At 47.7% G+C, this 22,879-nt stretch overlaps 1 protein-coding gene across 1 annotated transcript; it reads right to left on the bottom strand.

Annotated features, from left to right (window-relative positions):
- Positions 1–3,679: 3,679 nt before the first annotated feature.
- LOC119939028 (olfactory receptor 14A16-like) lies at positions 3,680–4,645 on the bottom strand. The gene has a single exon (XM_038758806.1). The coding sequence runs from the start codon at positions 4,643–4,645 to the stop codon at positions 3,680–3,682; it is 966 nt and encodes a 321-aa protein (XP_038614734.1).
- Between the last annotated feature and the right edge of the window lie 18,234 nt (positions 4,646–22,879).

The raw sequence follows: 22,879 nt of genomic DNA on the forward strand, positions 1-22,879 counted from the left end.
AAAGAGTGCTCAATAGATACTCTGGATTAGTAGCAAATATACGCAATTTCCATTTTCTTAAATACGATAGAGGCTACAGAATGGGCGGGGGGAGTGTTGGGTTCTTTGTTTCATCCCTAATCACCAGTCCTGGTGCAAAAAAAAAAGGCAAACAGATTCCCACTGTGGTCTGGAGATATGATTCCACTGGATGAGCTGTGTAGGAGTCAGTGTTGGAGAATCCATCCTTAGCCTCGTGAGGGAGGATGTGAAAAGGAAGCTGAGCTGGAAATAGCTGAGCTGGGAGGCAGAGAAATGATTATCCCCAGGCCCTTTTTCCAAATCTCTCCAGGAGTTGGTGGCCGGTGGGAAGATGGTTAGGGGTCGAGTTGACATCCGTCGCCTCTGCTGTACATCTCTTCGTCTTTCCAGGGTCCTACTTCCCTTTCTGTAGGATCTAAGGAATTGAAAGAGGCAATCAGGAGATAAAGACCAGAATGCCTCTCCAGGTGCTCTTCACATCTGGGGGTTGGGGAAACCAATATCTCTTCAGCACGGGATCGTCGAAGAGAGAGATATGTGGGCATAGATGGGGAGCGCCCCCGTGGGATTCTCACGGCCTCCAGCTGCAACAATTAGTCCGGGCACAGAGGCGGCCAGAGCAGGGACTCCTAGGAGAGAGTCTTGGGGAGAGAGATGCCTTAGCTATCGGCTTCTGAGCACTTCAAAGCATTCTCAAATTCATTAATCCCCAGCTCTGCCATTAGTCAGCTGTATGACTTTGGTTCATTAATCCCCAGCTCTGCCATTAGTCAGCTGTATGACTTTGGGCAAGTAACTTAACTTCTCTGTGCTCCAGTTACCTCATCTGTAAAATGGGATTTACGACTGTGAACCCCACCTGGGACAACCTGTTAACCTTGTACTTATCCCATCGCTTAGAACAATGCTTGGCACATAGTAAGAACTTAAGAAATACTATTATTATTATTATTATTATTATTATTATTATTATTATCTTATTGGCTCCCTCATCAGTGGAATTATCGAGTGATGAAACGCTCCTAAAATCACATCTCCTTCAAGATGCCTTCCCTGATCACGGCTTCATTTCCACTACCTGCCCTTCCTTCTGCATCACCTATGATTATGGTTGCATATTCTTTAAGCATTTTAATATTCACCCCAGTCCCACATGAGTCAATCAATCGCATTTGAGTGCTTGGTGTGTGCAGAGCACTATACTAAGAGCTAGGGAGAGTACAATATCATCATCAACAACAACATCAATCGTATTTATTGAGCACTTACTATGTGTAGCGCTGTACTAAGCCCTTGGGTAGTACAGATTGGCAACATATAGAGACAGTCCCTACCCAACAGTGGGCTCACAGTCTAAACGGGGGAGACAGAGAACAAAACCAAACATACTAACAAAATAAAATAAATAGAATAGATATGTACAAGTAAAATAAATAAATAAATAAATAGAGTAATAAATATGTACAAACATATATACACATATACAGGTGCTGTGGGGAAGGGAAGATGGGGGGAGGGAGAGGGGGATGACGGGGAGAGGAAGGAAGGGGCTCAGTCTGGGAAGGCCTCCTGGAGGAGGTGAGCTCTCAGTAGGGCCTTGAAGGGAGGAAGAGAGCTAGCTTGGCGGATGGGCAGAGGGAGGGCATTCCAGGCCCAGGGGATGACGTGGGCCGGGGGTCGATGGCGGGACAGGCTAGAACGAGGTACGGTGAGGAGATTAGCGGCGGAGGAGCGGAGGGTGTGGGCTGGGCTGTAGAAGGAGAGAAGGGAGGTGAGGTAGGAGGGGGCGAGGTGATGGAGAGCCTTGAAGCCCAGGGTGAGGAGTTTCTGCCTGATGCGCAGATTGATTGCCAGCCACTGGAGATTTTTGAGGATGGGAGTAATATGCCCAGAGCGTTTCTGGAGAAAGATAATCCGGGCAGCAGCATGAAGTATGAATTGAAGTGGAGAGAGACACGAGGATGGCAGATCAGAGAGAAGGCTGGTGCAGTAGTCCAGACGGGATAGGATGAGAGCTTGAATGAGCAGGGTAGCGGAAAGGGCGGATCTTGGCAATGCTGCGGAGCTGAGACCGGCAGGTTTTGGTGACGGCTTGGAAGTGAGGGGTGAATGAGAGAGCGGAGTCGAGGCTGACACCATGGTTGCGGGCTTGTGAGACGGGAAGGATGGTAGTGCCGTCAACAGAGATGGGAAAGTCAGGGAGAGGGCAAGGTTTGGGAGGGAAGACAAGGAGTTCAGTCTTCGACATGTTGAGCTTTAGGTGGCGGGCAGACATCCAGATAGAGATGTCCTGAAGGCAGGAGGAGATGCGAGCCTGGAGAGAGGGAGAGAGAGCAGGGGCAGAGATGTAGATCTGGGTGTCATCAGCGTAGAGATGATAGTTGAAGCCGTGGGAGCGAATGAGGTCACCAAGGGAGTGCGTGTAGATCGAGAACAGAAGGGGACCAAGCACTGAACCTTGGGGAACCCCCACAGTAAGAGGATAGGAGGGGGAGGAGGAGCCTGCAAAAGAGAGTGAGAATGAACGAACGGAGAGATAAGAGGAGAACCAGGAGAGGACAGAGTCTGTGAAGCCAAGTATGGATAGCGTGTTGAGGAGAAGGGAGTGGTCCACAGTGTCGAAGGCAGCTGAGAGGTCGAGGAGGATTAGGATAGAGTATGAGCCGTTGGATTTGGCAAGCAGGAGGTCATTGGTGACTTTTGAGAGGGCAGTTTCCGTGGAATGTAGGGGACGGAAGCCAGACTGGAGGGGGTCTAGGAGAGAGTTGATGTTGAGGAATTCGAGGCAGCGCGTGTAGACGACTCGTTCAAGGAGTTTGGAAAGAAGTGGTAGGAGGGAGATGGGGCGGTATCTAGAAGTTAAGGTGGGGTCAAGAGAGGGTTTCTTTAGGATGGGAGAGACATGGGCATGTTTGAAGGCAGAGGGGAAGGAACCAGTGGAGAGTGAGCGGTTGAAGGTGGAAGTTAAGGAGGGGAGAAGGGATGGAGCGAGAGATTTCATGAGATGAGAGGGAATGGGGTCAGAAGACCAGGTGGCCGGAGTAGCACTTCAGAGGAGGGAGGAGAGCTCCTCTGAGGATACTGCTGGGAAGGATGGGAGAGTAGCAGAGAGTGTTGAGATCCGGGGGGTTGGAGAAGGAGGGTGAGTGACTTTGGGGAGGTCGGACCTGATGGATTTAGTTTTATTAATGAAGTAGAAGGGGGTGAAGTCGTTGTTCGTTATTAATGAAGTCGTTGGGGGTGAGGGAAGGAGAAGGGGGAGGAACTGGGGGCCTGAGAAGAAACCCAAAGAGGTTATGTGACTGCACCAAGGTCATACAGCAGGCCGGTGACAGAATCGGGAAAATCTTTCAAATCTCATGACTCCCAGGAACATGGTCATTCCACTATACCATGATCCCACCCAAACAATCCTTTGTAAGTCATTTATTCATTCATTCAGTCATATTTATTAAGTGCTTACTGTGTGCAGAGCACTATACTAAGCATTTGGAAAGTACCATTCAGAATAAAGACAGACAATCCCTGCCCACACCAGGCTTACAGTAACACATGTCTAATCAGCCTCTGTCCCAGACAGGGACAAATCCACAGGCACTGGACTTTCTCTTTGGACAGATACCCCCAAGGTCAGATCCCTGTTGAGGAATGGGGTAGGTCAGCAAAAGGAAACAGACATTTTGGCTCTTAGAGGAGGGAGGAGGAATCTCCTCTTTAGGACTCTCCCTAGGGCAGCCTTCATGTCCCGATTCCTCAGGCTGTAGATGAGGGGCTTCATGGTGGGGGGCACCACGGTGTAGAACACGGACACCAGCAGGTCCAGGGTCGAGGGGGAGTCTGACACGGGCTTGAGGTAGGAGATGATGGCCGTAGAGACGAAGACAGTGAAGACGGTGAAGTGGGGCAGGCAGGTGGAGAGTGCTTTGGCCCGGCTCTCGGAGGCCGGCATCCTCAGCACAGCCTGGAAGATGCGCACGTAGGAGACGACGATACAGATGAAGCAGACAATACCGAAAGCTGAACCACCGATGATGCGCACATCTATGGCGACGTGGTTCTCGGAGCAGGAGATCTTCAACAGGGGAGAGACATCACAGAAGAACTGCTGGACGATGTTGGACCCACAGAATCTCAGGGAGAAAGTCGAGGCTGAAAGCAGGACACTAATAAGCACCCCGCTGAGCCAGGAGGCGGCCAACATCTTTCCACAGGCCGTGTTGTTCATGATGAGTTCATAGTGCAGGGGGCGGCAGATGGCAGCGTAGCGATCATAGGACATTGCAGTGAGGACTAACAGCTCCGAACCAGCAAACAGATCCACCAAAAAGACCTGGGCCACACAGCCCAGGCGGGAGATAGATCTATGATCTGTCAGTGAGATGTCGATTGACTTAGGGACTGTGACGGATATGTAGCAGAGGTCGATGATGGACAGGTTTCTGAGGAAAAAGTACATGAGGGTGTGGAGGCACCGGTCGAGGGCAGTGATGGCAACGATGAGGAGATTCCCCGTCAGGGCCGTCAGGTAGACCAGTAGGAACAGCGCGGCATGGACCAGCTGCAGCTCCCGGACTTCTGAGAAACTCATCAGGAGGAATTCTGTCACCGTGGAGACGTTGGGCATTTTGGGAGGCAGCATTTATTTCTGTACGTGATGAGTGAACAGCAAAAGTTAGAGTCAATTGATGGGATGAGTGCAGGAATTGGCAGGACACTTGCTAGTAATTATGGAGAGGAGACAGTTATTGAATTCAAAATGATATTTGAGTTCACCGTGGAGACACTGAACATTTCTGGGAAATGGTGTCGACTCCCTGAAAAGGAAGATGGAAGGAAGACTTCAATTTACAGACAATGATGTCGGGGGTGAAGGAATAAGTATAAAGCAATCAATTTTATTTATTGAGTACCCACGGAGGACACAGTAATAGTACATGTGATCACTGCCCCCAAGGAAATTACATTCTATTGAAAGCACCGAGCTATGAACTGTGTAGAAACAGGGTGCTATTGGGAGGAACTCAGGCCCGGGAGTCAGAGAACCTGGCTTCTAGTTCCAACTGTACGACTTGACGGCTGCATAGCCATGGGAGAGTGATTTAATTTCTCTTCGCCTCAGTTTTCTCAATTGTAAAATGATGATTCGATACCTTTTTTCCCTCCTACTTAAGTCTGTGAATCCTTCAAGGGACATGGCTGTGTTCTTTCAGATTGTCCTGAATCTCCCCCAGCACTTAATACGTTGCTTGGAACGTTGTACACACTTAATAACTATCAAGAGTATTATTTGTGGTTGAGGAGACTGAAACTAAAATGAATATGGGATAGGAGAGGTCAGAGAACATAAAGATATGAACATAACTGCAGTGAAATGTTTTCGGTGGTTTTAGAGTTAAACAAGAATTGCCTTTATACATAAATTCATCCATTTAGTGGAGATAGAATTAGCCTGGTAGACAGAAGGACCCTAATTCTAATCATGTCCGCGCCCCTTGTCTGTTGTATAACCTAGGGCAAGTAACTTACCTTCTCTGTGCCTCAGTTACCTCATCTGCAATTTGGGGTTTATGACTGAAAGCAACATGTGGGACATAGACTGCGTCCAACCTGATTATTTGTACCCACCCCAGTGCTTAGTACAGTACCTGGAATATAATAAGTACGTGCCAATACCTTAAGACAAACAACAAAAATAAAACCCACATATACACTAAACTGATTCAATTTGCTCAATATCTGCATTCACACGTGGACTCACAGAAACACAAGAATACATCATTCAGCGGTTCAGTGGAAAGAGTACAGGCTTTGGAGTCAGAGTCATGGGTTCAAATCCCGGATTTGCCAACTGTCAGCTGTGAGACTTTGGGCAAGTCAATTAACTTCTGTGGGCCTCAGGTATCTCATCTGTAAAATGGGGATTAAAACTGTGATCTCCCCGGAACATCCTGATCACCTTGTAACCACCTCCGTGCTTAGAACAGTGCTTTGCACATAGTAAGCACTTAACAAATACCATTATTATTATTATTATTATTATTATTATTATTATCATTATTATTATCATTATTATTATTATCCCTAGAGCATCGCTCAGCCTACATCTTCCCCTCTCCTCAGCCTTCACTCAGGACAAGTTGTGTCTTTTCATAAGCAGCAAAAACTCACAATCGGCTTGAAGGTTTTCTGCCCTATGACTGCACTTCACTCCAGTCCATCGTTCATCACGTCTTCTCTGCTCTCAAAGCAACTTTCTAGTTGTTACTCACAATCTACTCTCCCGTCTCCATCCTAGCCTGGAAATCCCACTCCTATCCACTTAAAATCAGAGAGAGCACAGGTCTTCCCGAATTCTGAGCACTGCTAAAATCCCTCCTCCTCCAACAAGCTTTCCCATTCATTCCCATCCCTCTAAATCCACTTCACCTAAATCAAGCACGACTTAACTCATTTCCATCCTCATTTAGTTGCCAACTTGAACTTCCCAAGCGCTGAGTACAATGCTGTGCACACAGTCAGCGCTCAATAAATACGATTGATTCATTGATTGATTTAGTGGAAAAAGCATGGGTCCAGGAGTTCTCTTCTTGACTGTGACCTCCTTGTAGGTAGCATGCACATCTACCAGCTCTGTTGTATTGTACTCTCCCAAGCTTAGCTTATTGGTAGTAAGGGGATTTGGGTTCTAATCCTGCCTCTCTCCTTTTGCTGCTCTGGAACCTTGGTCAAGTTTCTTCACTTCTCTGAACTTCTGTTTCCTTAGCAGTAAAATGGCACATTGCATATTCATCTTTCATTCTTTCTTTCCTTCTAGAAGAGGCAGGGAATGTGTCTGTTATGGTGTTCTAAAATGGATAGAGCACAGGCTAGGGAGTCAGAAGAAGTCAGAAGGAGCTGTGTTCTAATTCCGGCTCCGCCTCATGTCTGCTGTGTGACCATGGTTATTTAATGTCTCTGAACCTCAGTTACCTCATCTGTAAAACTGGGGTTAAGATGGTGAGCCCCATGTGGAACAAGGACTGTGCTTAACTTGTATCCACCCCAGCGCTTAGGAAAGTGCTTGGGACATAGTAAGAGCTTAATAACTACTACTACCATTATTATGACTCTCCAAGTGCTTAGTGTGTACACTAAGCTCTGAATAAATATGATTCAAGATTACTTGACTGATAGTAAAATATACTGTGTCAACGTAGCCCAGCCAGCTGGAAAGCCCATGAAGGCAGGGATTCCAACCTTTCCAGCTATTTGTTTTCTTCCAACATTTGGGAAAAAACTCTTACAGGGAGGAATTGTTAATAGTGCCAGTGGCAGTCCAAAGCTGGTCACACTCTCTCAGCCCGGCATGTCATTTACCATCTGCATGGGATTCTGGGACCCAAGAAAGCCCAAAATGACTGTCCATAGTGCTGACACAGTGCTGGAGCACGTTAGTCTGGCAGGTAGTTGGCATGGTAGCAGCATGGCAAAGTGGAAAGAGCATGGGCTTGGGAGCCAGAGGTCATGGGTTCTAATCTCGGCTCTGCCACTTGTCAGCTGTGTGACTTTGGGCAAGTCACTTACCTTCTCTGGCCTCAGTTACCTCATCTGTAAAATGGACACAAAGAATGTGAGCCCCACGACCTTGTATCCCCCCCCAGCGCTTAGAACAGTGCTTTGCATATAGTAAGAGCTGAACAATTGCCATCATTATTATGGTAGCGAGGTTTGAGGAGGAAGGAAGAGAGGTGTGTGATTGTTGGGGGTTACTGAACTGGGAAGCACCTCCCCTCCTGCTAGCACCATTGCCCCGCTGGGAGCCGCGGCCCTGGTCCGAACCCCACTTAGGCCCCATCACTTCCATCCTCATCTTCGTTCCCCTCGCCCCTCCATTCCACTCACCCCCGGTCACACTCATCAGGGCAGCGTGGGGCTGGGGTTCGCTGACCTCTGCAGAGCTGGGCTGGTCCCTACTTTCACCTCAGATTCCTGAGTTCAGTCAGCCAGAAAGGAACATAGAGGAGCCCTCGGTCCCTCTCCATTCCCCCTCAGACTCTGAGAAGCTCTCCAGTCGGACTCTGATCCCTGTAGATAAAGCAGGAGCTGCTCCGAGGGGGTCCCTGGAGGATGGCTCGGGGCCCTGCCGAGGGACCTCAGGGCCTGGACAAGTCAAGTACCCTCTAGTCACGTGGTTTCTGAGACTGCTGGGAGACAAGAGCATGCCCTTTGCAGCATCAGCGATGGTGCCGGCTCTCGGGGTTCCCGTGGAAACAGCAGCAGCTGCATCCCAGCATCCCAACGGTTCCCGTTTTCAACGACAGTCTTTAGCCACTGTGAACGGTTTCACCTTTGTCTAATTCACAACCTGGAACACTCAATCTGTCAGTCAATCGGTTGAAGGCCTGTTCTCATTGACTATATAAACTGTACTGAATCAAGCGTTCATCCACTTTCTCATCTTTCCCGTCTCTCCTTCCTCCCCTACATAATTTATTCTGTGTCTGTCACCCGCATTAGATCATAATCTCCTACAGAGGAGGAACAATGCAATTTTATCTCTTTTCACCTCTCTTGAGAACTTACTACAGTGATTTGCACCCAGCATGTGGTCAATAAATACCACTGATAATAATAATAGTAATACTTATGGTCTTTGTTAAGCACTTACTATGTGCAAGGCACCCTTCTAAGTGTTGGAGTAGATACAAGGTAATCAGGTTGGACCCAGTCCCTGTCCCACATGGGACTCACAGTCTCAATCCCCATTTTACAAGTGAGGTAACTGAGGCACAGAAAACTGAAGTGATTTGCCCAAGGTCACAGGGCAGACAAATAGCTGAGCTGGGATTAGAACCCACGACCTCTGTCTCCCAGGCCCGTGTACTGGGTGGATGGACGGATGGATAGATAGATGAATGGTTGGAAGGGTTAATAGATGGAGGGAAGAAAAGACAGATTGACTAGAGAGGATGCAGTTGACAAGAAAGATGGAGCTGCAGTCACCTTTTCTTCCCTTCTCCCATACCACCTCCCATTTCCCAACTTTCATTCCCAACCCCAGAGTCTTTCTAAAAAGCATATCTTTATATTTTCATAATCGTTACTAATAATGATACCATTATACATAATAATAATAACAACAATAATAATAATGGCATTTGCTAAGCGCTTACTATGTACCAAGCACTGTTCTAAGCTCCGGGGGAGATACTAGGTAATCAGGTTGTCCCACGAGGGGCTCACATTCTAAATCCCCATTTTACAGATGAGGTAACTGAGGCACAGAGAAGTTAAGTGACTTCCCCAAAGTCACACAGCTGACAAGTGCCAGCTGTGTTGATTGAATTTATTAAGAGGTTGTGTGCCTAAAATGTTCCACGTGCTGGAGTAGAAACAAAAAATCGGTTCAAACACAATTCCTGTCCCACAGGGACTCAGAGTGTAAGAGCAAGAGAGATTTTAGGGATGTTAAATCACTGTCCCTAGGTCACACAGCAAGCCGGTAGCAGAGTTGGCATCAGAACATGAGACTCAATCAATCAATCAATCAATCAAACATATTTACTGAGCACTTACTCTGGGCCCAGCACTGCACTAAGCCCTTGCAATATATAACAGAGTTGGTAAACACGTTCCCTGCCCACATTGACCTTATAGCCTAGAGCGATTCCTATTCTTTTAGGCCATGATCAAAGTTTTTTTAAAAAATGATGATATTTGTTAAGCACTTGCAATGTGGCAAGCACTATTCTAAGCACAGTGGGGTAGATACAAGGTAATCGGGTTGTCCCATGTGGGGTTCACAGTCTTAATCCCCATTTTTCAAATGCAGTAACTGAGGCACGGAGAAGTTACGTGGCTTGCTTAATGTCACACAGAAGACATGTGGCCGAGCAGGGATTAGAACCTCCCCAAAACAGGATTTACTATACTGAGCACTTGGGAGAGTACAGTGCAAAAGAGTTGTTAAGCACATTGCCTGCCCACTGTGAGCTTGCAGTCTACAAGGACTCTCCTTCCCATAGGCCATGATGCCTCCCCAAAACTGGATTGTCAGTCATACTTCAGTCTTAGCCGCCTCCCTCCCAGCCTTTGACAATTCATCAACGTGCAGTGTTGTCTGTGAACCCAGTAGGATAGATAAGTATCTGGCAAGGTCCAAGGGCAATTCCTCGGTAAAGTGGTGGTGTGAGATTATTTGGACAAGGAAGGAGACATTTTGTCGGAGAGCAGGGGCTGGGTGAATGACCCTTTTAGGATGCTACCCATGGCGGCCTTCATGTCCCGGTTCCTCCGGCTGTAGATGAGGGGACTCAGGGCCGGGGGCACCACCGTGTAGAAAACGGACACCAGCAGGTCCACGATCAAGGAGGATTCTGAGGGCAGCTTTATACTAACAAATTAACCCATAGAGAGGAAAGCAGTGACGACAATGAGGTGAGGCAGGCAAGTAGAGAAGGCTTTGGCCTGGCCCTCGGCGGCCAGCATCCTCAGCACGGCCCCGAAGATGCGCACGTATGAGACAGCGATGGAAATGAAGTAGACGACACCTAAGGCTGCCCCAGATATCACGGTCGTGTCGATGGCAATGTGCTTCTCGGAGGATGTGATCTTCAGCAATGCGGGGATGTCGCAGAAGGACAGGGAGAACTTCCCAGCTGAACACATTCCTGCAGACAGGCCCGTGCTGAGCCAGGAAGTGGCAGCCATCTTCCCAAAGGACCCTCGAGCTCTGCCGACCTCGTAGCTCAGGGGGAGACAGATGGCAGCGTAGCGGTTTTAGGTCTTCACCGTGAGGACAGACAGCTCTGAGCTGCCAACCCAGACCACGGAGAAGACCTGGACGGCACAACCCGCTAGGGAGATGGATGTCTTGTTGCTCAGGGTGTTCTGGATAGATTTGGGGATGGTGACGGAGATGTTGCAGAGGTCAAGGACGGACAGGTGCCTGATTTAGAAGGACGTGGGGGTGAGGAAGCGCTGGTCGAGGGTGGTAATGGTGATAATGAGGAGCTTCCCCATCAGGGCTGCCAGGTAGACCAGGAGGAACAGTGCCGCCTGGACCAGCTGCAGCGCACGGACCACGGAGAAACCCAGCAGGAGGAGTTCCTTCACCATGGAGATGTTGGTCATTGGTAGATGATGATGACGACCTGCACAGGACAAAGATCTTGAAGAGGTGAAGAAATCAACAGGAATTTTGCCGGTGAGTCTATGGAAGGAGAAGCTTATGGTATGTTGGAAGAGTGTTATCAATTACAAAATGACCTAGGAACTTGGTAAAAGACTTCCACGTAACTAGGAGCCACGTAACTAGGAAGGAATTCCAAAGGAGGATTGACACCATAATTCTCCAAGTGGGGACAACAAGATAACAAAGATATAAGATGGGAAAGCAGTCATGGTAATAATAGCAGTAATAGCAGCAAAAGCCCTTCTAGAAGTTGCAGTATCAATCAAGCAATTGGGAAATCGTATTTCTGATCATTTACTGTGTGCAGAACACTGTACTAAATACTTGGGAGAATACAATGTAACAGAGTTGGTAGACATGTTCCCTCCCCACAACAACCTTACAGTCGAAAGGGGTATAAAGATGTTATTATAAAATAAATTGTGAATATGTACAGAGATGGTAAGCACATTGTGAGTAGGGAGTGTGTGTTACATTGTTATATTGTATTCTCCCAACCACTTTAGTATAGTACTCTACACACAGAGCTCTGCTCTGAGCTCAATAAATATTCATTAATTCATTCGTATTTACTGAGCGCTTACTGTGTGCAGAGCACTGTACTAAGCTGATTGACTGACTGGTAATAGTAATAACAGTGGTTATTGAGCCCCCCGTGGTCACTAAAAGCCAGGATATACCAACCCTACAAGGCACCCTGAAGCACAAAATTCATTCTCACCCACAAAATTACAGCCAAACATACATGTATCCAAACACATAATGCCGTCACAAGTATTCCCGCTCACTCACAGACCGGGGTTCTCCCACACAACGGACAGTCGCACAGAGGTAATCGTATTTATTGAGCACTTACTTTTTGCAGAGCTCTGTGCTAATCACTTGCGAGAGTGAAATACAAATAAGCAGGTAGACGCATACACCCATAAGCGCATCTAGTCTCTCATTCAGCTCTACCGTGACCCCCAATCCTGTTCCCTAGGGTGAAATGGAGAACATTCCCAACTGTTCCCTACCAAGATGTATCCCTTCCCTAAAGTCTGGGATTTGCTCCATGATTCTCCTACCCTGCCCTAAGTGCATACACACAGGCGCGCGCGCACACACACACACAAACACTCACACACACACACACACAGCTGCAGGGCCAGAGAATCCGATTGCAGCTGTCTCAGTACAAGGAAAATGAACTGCAGAGTGAAGTCTGGTTAAGCAGTGAAGGGTCTGGCGTGGGACCCCAATTACATCCGTCAACTCGGTCTTGGCAGAGTGCTGGGAGAAAAGATTAATCGATGGTATTTACTGAGTGCTTACTGTGTTTGGAGCACTGGACTAAAGCGTTAAGGAGAGGACAATCCAACAGAGTTGGTAGACACGTTTCCTGCCCATAACATGCTGACAGTCCAGGGGGATGGATGGAAGATGGGGCATTGACGAAGGGGCGACAAAGAGATGATGGAGGGATGACAGAGGGCCGATGGAGGGCCGATGAAGGGCTGTCCGTGAGACGATGAAGGAGCTGTCCTACAACAGACAGCAGATAAGTGCTGGTCCAGGTACAAAGACCGTGCGACTAAGAACCTGAGCAGAGGAAGTGATTCCAGTATTAGTGGCTTGTGCTGTGGCATCTGCCACTGTCTCATCCCTTGTGAAGCCTGTTGTCTGCTCCTGCAAACCCGCCTGCAATGCAGCCCTAATCTGAACTTCAACCTGGGGGCCGAGTGCGAGATTCCCCATAGACTCACTACAGGCTGCTGGCCTTTCCACGCCCCTCCATCCCCACACCCCAGCGCAGACTCACCAGGGCAGCGTGGGGCTGGGGGTCGCCGACCTCTGCCATGCTGGGCTGGTCCCCTCTTCTCCCCTCGGATTCCTGGGTTCGGTCAGCCAAGGAGGGACAACGAGGAGTCCTCATCCCCTTTCCACCCTCCCACGGATACTGAGGTGCTTCTCTAGACAGACCCCATCCCCAAAGATAAAGCTGGCGCAACTCTGAGGGGAATGCCTGGAGGACCGGATCGGGGCCCTACCCAGGGACCTCGGGGCCCAGGCGACAAGAGAACCCTCTGGTCACGTGGTTCTTGGTCCTTGAAACTGGTCTACAGGATGAAATATCGTCTCGGACATTTTTCTGCCGTCTGCCTCCTTGTTTTCAGTTTCTCAGTTTCTCAGTTTCTGCTTTCCATTCAGTAGTTGTTTGGGTCATCTGTTGTTGCTCATTCTCCTTTCATCACTCACTCAATCAATCAATCGATAGTATTTATTGCATATTTACTCTGTGCGGAACTCTGATCACCACCCCACATAGTAGTGTTCAGGTGAGTATAACTTTGTGCTGGGAGACTGACTACCATTGAGAACTTCATTGTTCATGGAATTAGTTCAGCACTTACTATGTGTCAAGCACTGTTCTAAGTACAGGGTTAGGTACAAAACAATCAGGTTCCACACGGGGCTCACAGTCTAAGTCGGGGGAGGGACAGGTATTGAGTCCCCATTTTACAGATGAGGCAACTGAAGGATGGAGAAATGAAGTGACTTGCTCAAGGTCACAAAGCACGGAATTGGCAGAGCTAGGATTACAACTCAGGTCCTCTGACATTTGGACCCGTGCCCCTTCCACTAGGCCATGCTGCTTTGCTGATCTTTTCTTGTGGTTTGAGAGTTAGTCCTGAATAATTAGTGGTGCTTGTGGAACTCTGCTTCAGAAGATGTGCTTGGTGCCTGGATGGTTTAGTGGATAGAACATGGGCCCAGAAGTTAGAGGACCAGGGTTGTCATTCTAACTCTGCCAATTCCCTGGTATGTGAGCTTGGGCAAGTCACTTCATTTCTCCACCCCTCAGTTGCCTCATCTGTAAAATGGGGACTAAGACCACGAACCCCAGGAGGGACAGGGACTATGTCCAAACATATTATCTTGTATCTACCAAAGTGCTTAGTACAATGTCTGTCACAAAGGAAGTGCTTAACAAATACCAGTTTGAAAATAACAACACAAAAAAGCATTAATTTATCAATCTGAATGCCAGTGAAAAAACAAAAACAAAACAAAAACCAATTACTCACACAGGGGGAAATTACTTTTGTTTCAGCCATACTATGTGTGTGCATGTGCGCGCGTGCACACACACACATTTAGACATGAAACACTGTAAAGACATGCAAAAATAGGAGCAAGATACATTCTGCAACGTGGTAATTGGGCAGTGTAAAGTTCAGAAGTTTGAGGTCGGGTTCCAAGTGAAGGAGATGAGTCCATTCAGGACCTAATCCCCCACCGATGACATTATTTCTCGGGGAAAATCACTTCCGACTGACAATGGTACGACTTTGAGTGTCACCTTCCATTAAGACTTGTGCCCTCTTTCGAAGGGTGACCTTCAGCTCAGGAGGCAGAAGACGAATCTAGCCTGACACAGTCTGTGGAAATGAGGAGCTTGTTCTAAATAAGTGTTATACATGGTTTTCCATTCTTCTAGGGTGGTCTGTTGGTGAAACACACAAAGATCCGGTCTCTGAAAGATGCTGGGGTGAGTTACTGTGGCCATGGAAACTCCAGCAGGCAAATAATGGTGACTTCACATTCCCAAGATGGAAGCCATTCCCTGCCTAGCCCTCTCCACTGAGTGGCCTTCATGTCCCTGTTCCTCAGGCTGTAGATGAGGGGGTTCAAGGCGGGAGGCAGCTTGGTGTAGAACGCGGACATCAGCAGGTCCAGGACTGAGGGGGAATCTGAGGGTGGCTTCAAGAAAGCATAGAAACAAGTGATGACAAAGAGAGTGACGACGGCGGCTGACATCCTCAACACGACCCGGAAGATTCGCGTGTATGAGACGATGATGAGAATGAAGCAGACGACAGCTAACATTAAGCCAGATGTAATGCTCACGTCAACGGCGACGTGGTCCTCGGATCAGGTATCTTCACCGGGGAGGTGACATCGCAGAAAAACTGCTGGAGGACTTTCGGCCCACAGAAGGACAGGGAGAAGGTCAAAGCTGAAAACAAGACTCCAAGCAGTGAGCCACAAGGCGGCCTCCATCTTCCCACAAGCCACTCTGTTCATGAAGGCCTCGTAACCCAGGGGGAGGCAGATGGCGGCATGGCAGTCATAGGACATCACCGTGAGGAGAAATTATTCTGCCTCTACAAAAAGGAAGTCACCAGACAGACCTGTGCTGCACAGCATAGTAAGGAGATTTCTCTACGGTTGGTCAGAGCATTATGGATGGATTTGGGGACGGTGTTGGAGAGGTAGCAGAGGTTAAGGACAGACTGGTTCCTGAGAAAGAAGTACATGGGGGTGTGGAGGCGCCTGTCGAGGGTGGTGACGGTGACGATAAGGAGATTCCCCATCAGGGCCACCAGGTAGACCAGGAGGAACAGCGCGGCGTGGACAAGCTGCAGTTCCCGGGCCTCCGAGAATCCTAGCAGGAGGAATCCCCTCACGGCCATGCAGTTGACCATTTCCCAAAGATTGCTGAGACCATCTACAAAAGCAATTAGGAGGAAGATATTTCAGAGCCTCAACAGAAAATGACAGTCAAATCAATCCATCAATGGTATTTATTGAGCATTTACTTTGTTCAGAGCACTATACTAAGCAATTGGGAGAGTGTAATATAGCGGAATTGGCAGACATATTGGCTATAGACGAGGAGCTTACAGGCTAGAGGGGGAGAAATACATTGAAATACATTTCAAATATGTACATAAGTGTTATGGGGATGTGAGTGGGCAGAATAAAGGGTGTAAATCCAAGTGCAAGGGCAAGGCAGAAGGGAGAGCAAGTAGAGAAAATGAGGGCTCTGTTGGGAAGAGCCTCTTGGAGGCGATGTGATTTTATTAAGTCTCTGAAAGTGGGGAAAGTGATGGTCTGTCACAGTAGACAGCGAGGCCTAGTTGAAAGAGCAAGGGCTTGAGAGTCAGAAGGACCTGGGATCCAGTCCTGGCTCTTCCACGTGCCTGTTGTGTGACCTTGTGCAAGTCACTTGACTTCTCTGGGCCTCAATTCCCTCATCTGTAAATTGGGGTTTAAGCCCATGAGCCCCACGTGCAGCAGGGACCATGTCCAACCTGAGAACCTTGAATCTTCCCCAGCGCTTAGAACAGTGCTATCATATACAATAATAATAATAATAATGATAATAATAATAATAATTATTATTATTATATGAAGAGGGAGGGAGTTCCAGGCCAGTGGAAGGGCATGGGCTAAGGGTCAGTAGCGAGATAGATGAGACCAAAATACAGTCAGTAGGTTGGTTTTACATGACCCAAATGTGTCGACATGAGAAGCTGTCCCTCTTAATCTTCAACCTTTAGTCAGAAGGAAACCAAAATCAATCGATCAAATATCTTGACCACTTACTATGTTGCTGAGCGCAACGAAATACATTATCTCTCACCAGATGTAGCCTCCTGTTTCATGGCAAATTTGATGTGGGAGAGCCTTTTATCTCCCATCTGAGCTTAACCCTCCTTCAGTTGTCAGTGACTGCCCTCTCAAAGGACCGTGTCTAATGTAGCCACCATTGTTCTCTTCCACAGAATTGAGCATGGTGCTCTTCAGATAGTAGGTGCTTAGTAAAAACCACTGAATGGCAGACATTATGAGCCCTGACCATGTTTCTCCACTCCTAAAGAACGTCCAGTGGTTGTCCATCCACCTCTGCGTCAAACAGAAACTCCTCACCATCATCTTTACAGCTCTCAATCACCTCTCCCCCTCCTATCCCTCCTCACTACTCTCCTACTACAAGCCAGCCCGCATACTTCCCTCCTCTAATGCCAACCTATTCACCCTACCTCCATCTCTTCTCTTTCACCAACGACCTGTTTTCCAGGTCCTGTCTCTTGCCTGGAATATCCTCCCTTTTCATAGCCGACATTCACTCTCCCCACCTTTAAAATCTTATTAAAATCACATCTCCAAGAGGTCTTCCTACACTAAGTCCCGATTTCCTCCACTCCCACTCCCTTTCGTGTCGCCCTTCACTTGATTTGCCCCTTTTATTCACCACTCTCTCGATCCCACAGCACTTATGTATAGATCCATAACCTATGCATTTCTATTAATGTTTGTCTCCCCTCCTATACTGTAAGCTCCTTACTGGCAGGAAATATGCCTGCCAACCTTATATTTTACTTTCCCAAGCCCTTAGTACGGTGCTCTCCACACAGTAAGTGCTCAGTGAATATGATCGATTGGCCACCCAGAACGTTTGTCACCGACCAATCCCCGTCCACCCCCTCCACCCACCCCAGAGATCCAGTGGATGGTGAGTCATGGAGATGCCCGGGGGAGAAATCGGTTTTACAAAGGGAGATGTGAGGAGATTCTAGTTCTCTGTCACCGGCGGCTCCCCTGTAAGACCCGCAACCCATCCGTGTTCTCCCCGGCCTAGACTCACTGATCAGGCTGTAGCGAGCATGCTCTAGGCTCTGTTGTCCTTCAACCGTCCCTCGTCCTCTCAGCTCCCGGACGTCGGCCACAGGAGGATCTCCAGGAGGTGTGCGGGGTCGCGGCTCTTCTTGCTTCCTGCTTGGAGCGTGTTGGCTCTTGGTGAATCCGGGCCTTTCCGAAAAAGCTCCCTGCTGCTCCTGCGGGACTCCCCCCGGGGGACGGGTCACACACCTTGGGCAGAGGGGCCTCATTATGTCCTGTTGGGGCCTGGCTCCCCAGGGGCCCGGCACTGCTGAGGACATTGGGGACCTTAGGTGGGGTAGTGGCCCTTCTCCAGGTGATTACCCAACGTCACACTGGCGTGCGTTGCACAGGGAGAACCTCCCGAGTAACTGCGTAGATGACAATGAGTTGTCCATCTTGGTTATTTGTCAGTGACCCACTGGCTTCATCCGCTTCACCGCTGTGGGGTGGCCATTTTAAAATGGTTTGGATGTACTAGTCCTCCCTCCTCCAGGTCTCCCTTTAACCCTCCCACTCCTGGTCCCGCTTGGTACCCTCCCTGCCCTCTCTAAAATTATGCTCCTTCTGTCAACTGCCACCCGCCTCACTTCTCCCCACTCTTCTACCCACAGCTCCATTCACTGTCCAGCACCAGCCCCTTTGCCCCTCCTGCATCCAATTATTATTCTTATTATTATTGTTATTATCATTATCATTATTATTATTATTATTCCTGTTCTTGTTAATCGCTCACTAGATGCCAAGCACTGTTCTAAGCTCTGGGATAGATACAAGTGAAATACAGCAGGAGGAATCCCATCACCGTGGAGACGTTGGACATGTCATGCAAGATGTCCTTGGGCATCATGTGATAGGACCTGATTTCAGACAGAGATGAAAAACATTCAGGGAGAAACTCACATGGCAAGATATTGACCTTTTCTGGGGATGAACCTCAATCAATCCATTAATCAATCAGTGGTATTTATTGAGCTCTTACTGTGTGCCGAGAAACAAGGATTATAGCAAAATTGAATGCATCAACAAGCTCTTACTGTCAGGATTTTTAAAGGCATTTGTTAAGTGCTTACTATGTGCCGAGCACTGTACTAAGCACTGAGGGGGATACAAGCAAATCGGGTCTGACACGGGGCTCACAGTCTTAATCCCCATTTTACAGATGAGGTAACTGAGGCACAAAGAAGTGAAATGACTTGCCCAATGTCACACACCAGATAAGTGGCAGAACTTGGAGTAATAATAATAATACTAATAATAATAGTATTTCTTAAGCGCTTAATATGTGCCAAGCACGGTTCTAAGCACTGGGGTAGATACAAGGTAATCAGGTTGTCCAATGTAGGGCTCACAGTCTTCATCCCCATTTTACAGTTGAGGTAACTGAGGCACAGAGATGTTAAGTGACTTGCCCAAAGTCACACAGCTGACAAGTGGCAGAGGCGGGATTAGAACCCAAGTCCCCTTGACTCCCGGGACCATGCTCTTTCAACTAAGTGACACTGCTTTTAATTTAGAGAAATTGTGACTCTGACTCTGGTCATCTCAGTTTCCTATTGAAATTTCCCTCACCTTTCCCCTGCCCCACTCTGGAGTCACCGGGCCTGTCCTGGGCTGGAGAGCATCTACCTCTGCTGAGAGAGAGGCTCATTCCATCTCGTCGGTCCTGGACTCTTGTGGCGGTGACAGGAAGTTCTGGGCGAGGGATGAGAGCTGTCAGTATCCTCGTTTTCTGGTTGGCTGTGCTGTCCTCTCAGGCGACGGCCCGGTTATTTCCTGGGGGATTCCCCGTAGGAGGACGGGTCCGGGGCTCCGCTGAGAGAGCTGACTGCCCGGGAATCTCAGAAGGTTGGGATCGTGGGCTCCCTGTGGTCCCGGCCCGCACAACCTAAATGACTGTTCAGTCCCACGTGGTTCCCACTCTGGGTCTCCTTCCTATGACAATATCAACAGACTAATCATCAATCCCTTTCTGTGATTAATACTAGCGCTCTGGTTAAGCTCTGAGGTTTGGAGCTTCATCCCATGCCATCCCATACTAAGCGCTGGAGTGGACAAGAGCAAATTGGGTCAGACATGTCCCTGTCCCAGATGGGCTCACAGTCTCAAACCCCATTTTCCAGATGAGGGAACCGAGGTCCGGAGAAGTGAAGAGACTTGCCCAAGGTCACACAACAGAAAGGTAGCAGAGCCAAGATTTGAATCCAGGTCATTCTGACTCCCAGGTTCATGTTCTATCGAGCTCTTAGTACAGTGCTCTGCACACAGTAAGCACTCAATAAATACGATTGATTGATTGATTGATTGATTGACTAGACCACGCTGCTTCTCTGAGTTTTATTTTGTTTATAATCTCAAGCAATCGGTTCATCGCTTAATCAGCTGCATTTTCAGAAGTCTTCTGATTGCAGGTCTAGGGAGAACGAGAAATGACTTTAAATGCATCCTAAGACTCTCTCCCGGACTGGCTTGGGGGATCAACCCAGAGAAGCAGTATGAAAAGCAGCATGGTTTAGTAGGCTTGGGAGTCAGAGGACGTGGATTCTAATCCCAGCTCCGCCTCTTGTCTGCTGCGTGACCTTGGGCAAACCACTTAACTTCTTTGGGCCTCAGTTACTTCATCTAGAAAACGGGCATTAAGACTGTATACCCCAGGTTGAACAACCTGATTACATTGCATCTTCCCCAGCGCTTAGAACAGTGCTTGTCACATAGTAAGTGCTTAATAAATGCAATTATTTTTAATGTTGTCATTATTATCCGTTTGGCAGGGGCTGAGGGGTTCTGAGAACCGGGTGATGGGAACGAATCACTGATACTGGCTGGGTGGACACAACGGGAAAATGCCTGGTTTCAGAAGGAATAGGTTGGAGCCTAGGGTTCATCCTCTTAGATCTCAGAGCTAAGACACTGTACCAAACTGGGGTGAGGAGCTCAGTGCATTCTCTCCTCTGAATGTCCCTGTCCCGTTTCAAAATATCTCAGTGATTGAAAATAGGGAAATAATCTGTCAGCCCAAATTTCCTACTCCACGCTTCCAATCCATCAGAGCATAGCTTTTCCCATATTCAAAGTCCCTCCGTCATCCAACCACTTCCAGGATGCCTCACACGATTCTTTTTTCTTCTCCCTAAGTCATTTTCTCCCAACTACCCATGAGCATCTTAGACCACTTTTCCATTTTTGCACTCACACCCACCATTATAGTTTTGTACATAGTGGCTTTTATAAAATGAACTCTTTAAGCACACAGTCATCTTTTTACCAGTCTTTCTATTCTCTTCTTCATCCTCTGATTAATTGATTCTGTTTCTATCTCCCCTTTGAGATTTTAAGCTCTGGGAAAGAAGGGATGGTGTTTCATTTATTTTGATCTCACTGAAGGGTTCACTACAGTACTTTACACCCAGGATGCATTTAACAAATACCGTTTTTTGACGGATGGACGGATTGATAGATAGATGGTTCAGTTGAAAGAACCCGGGCTTTGGAGTCAGATGTCAGGGGTTCAAATCCCAGCTTCGCCACTTGTCATCTGTGTGACTTTGGGCAAGTCACTTAACTTCTCTGAGCCTCAGTTACCTCATCTGTAAAATGGGGATGAAGACTGTGAGCCCCCCGTGGGACCTTGTAACCTCCCCAGTGCTTAGAACAGTGCTTTGCACATAGTAAGCGTTTAATAAATGCCATTATTATTATTTATTATTATGGGCTGTTGGATGGATGGATGGATGGATGGATGGATGGATGGAAGGATGGAAGGATTGTGTGGGTAGATGGATGAATAGATGGTTGGCTGTTTGGACGGGTAGAATGTCTACTGTGTGAAGTTAGGCAACGCACTTTACTTCTCTGTGCCTCAGTTATCTCATCTGTAAAATCGTAATTGAGACTGTGAGCACCACGTGGGATAGTGACTGTGTAAAACCTGATTAGCTTATATCAGCCCCAGCACTTAGTACAATGTCTGGCACGTAGTAAGCACTTAACAAATACCACTGTTATAATTATTAGGGAAGGATGGTTGGGTGGATGGCTGGTTGGATGGATGGATGGACAGACAGATGGGTGAAGAGACAGATGGACGGATGGATGATGGATGAACGAATGGATTCAAGGTAAGGATTTGCTCTGTAAAATTCATTCATCCATTCATTCAATCGTACTTATTGAATGCTTACTGTGTGCAGAGCACTGTACTTAGCCCTTGTAAAGTACAATTCAGGAAGAAATAGAGACAATCCCTGCCCACAACGGGCTCACAGTCTAGAAGGGGGAGACAAGCATCGAAACAAGTAAACAGGCACTCAAATGTGGGGGACACTTTCATTTATTCATTCATTCAATCGTATTAATTGAGCGCTTACTGTGTGCAGAGCACTGTATTAAGCACTTGGGAAGTACAAGTTGGCAACATATAGAGACGGTCCCTACCCAACAACGGGTTCACCCTTCTCCCTTGTCATCCTCCGATTTTTTGATTTTCATAGTCACCAAGAGTGATCTTAAAATTCATAGAATTACTGTTATTATCAGTAGTAGTATCAACATTATCATTATTGAATTTATTAAGAATTTACTTGCAAATACTGCCAGGTGCTGGAGCAGAACCAAACTAATCAGATCGGACACGTTTCTGGACCCACAGGGGCTCAGATTGTGAAAGAGAGAGCACATATTGAATCCCGATTTTACAGAGACCCAAAGAGGTTACGTGGGTGGACCAAGGTCATACAGCAGGCCGGTGGCAGAACCGGGTAGACTTTTCCAATCTCATGACTCCCAGCCACGTGCTCATTCCCCTAAGGCAAGTTGCTGCCCAATCAATTACTTCTCAGTCACTTATTCATTCAGTCAGTCACATTCATTTAGTGCTTACCGCGTGCCAAGCACTGTACTAAGGAGGTAAGGGCAGGGTGCCGAGCAGCGCAGCTCAGTAGAAAGAGCACGGGCTTTGGAGTCAGAGGTCATGGGTTCGAATCCCAGCTCCACCACAAGTCTGCTGTGTGACCTTGGGTAAGTCACTTAACTTCTCTGTGCCTCAGTTACCTCATCTGTAAAAATGGGGATTAAGACTGTGAGCCCCACGTGGGACAACTTGATCACATTGTATCCCCCCAGCGCTTAGAACAGTGCTTTGCACATAGTAAGTGCTTAACAAATGCCTTCATTATTATCATTATTATTATTCAGCGCTTTGAACAGTGCTCTGCACATAGTAAGCGCTTAACAAATGCCATCTTTATTATTTATTCA

This window comes from Tachyglossus aculeatus, chromosome 17 (genome assembly GCF_015852505.1).
Source record: "Tachyglossus aculeatus isolate mTacAcu1 chromosome 17, mTacAcu1.pri, whole genome shotgun sequence".
NCBI classification, from domain to species: domain Eukaryota; kingdom Metazoa; phylum Chordata; class Mammalia; order Monotremata; family Tachyglossidae; genus Tachyglossus; species Tachyglossus aculeatus.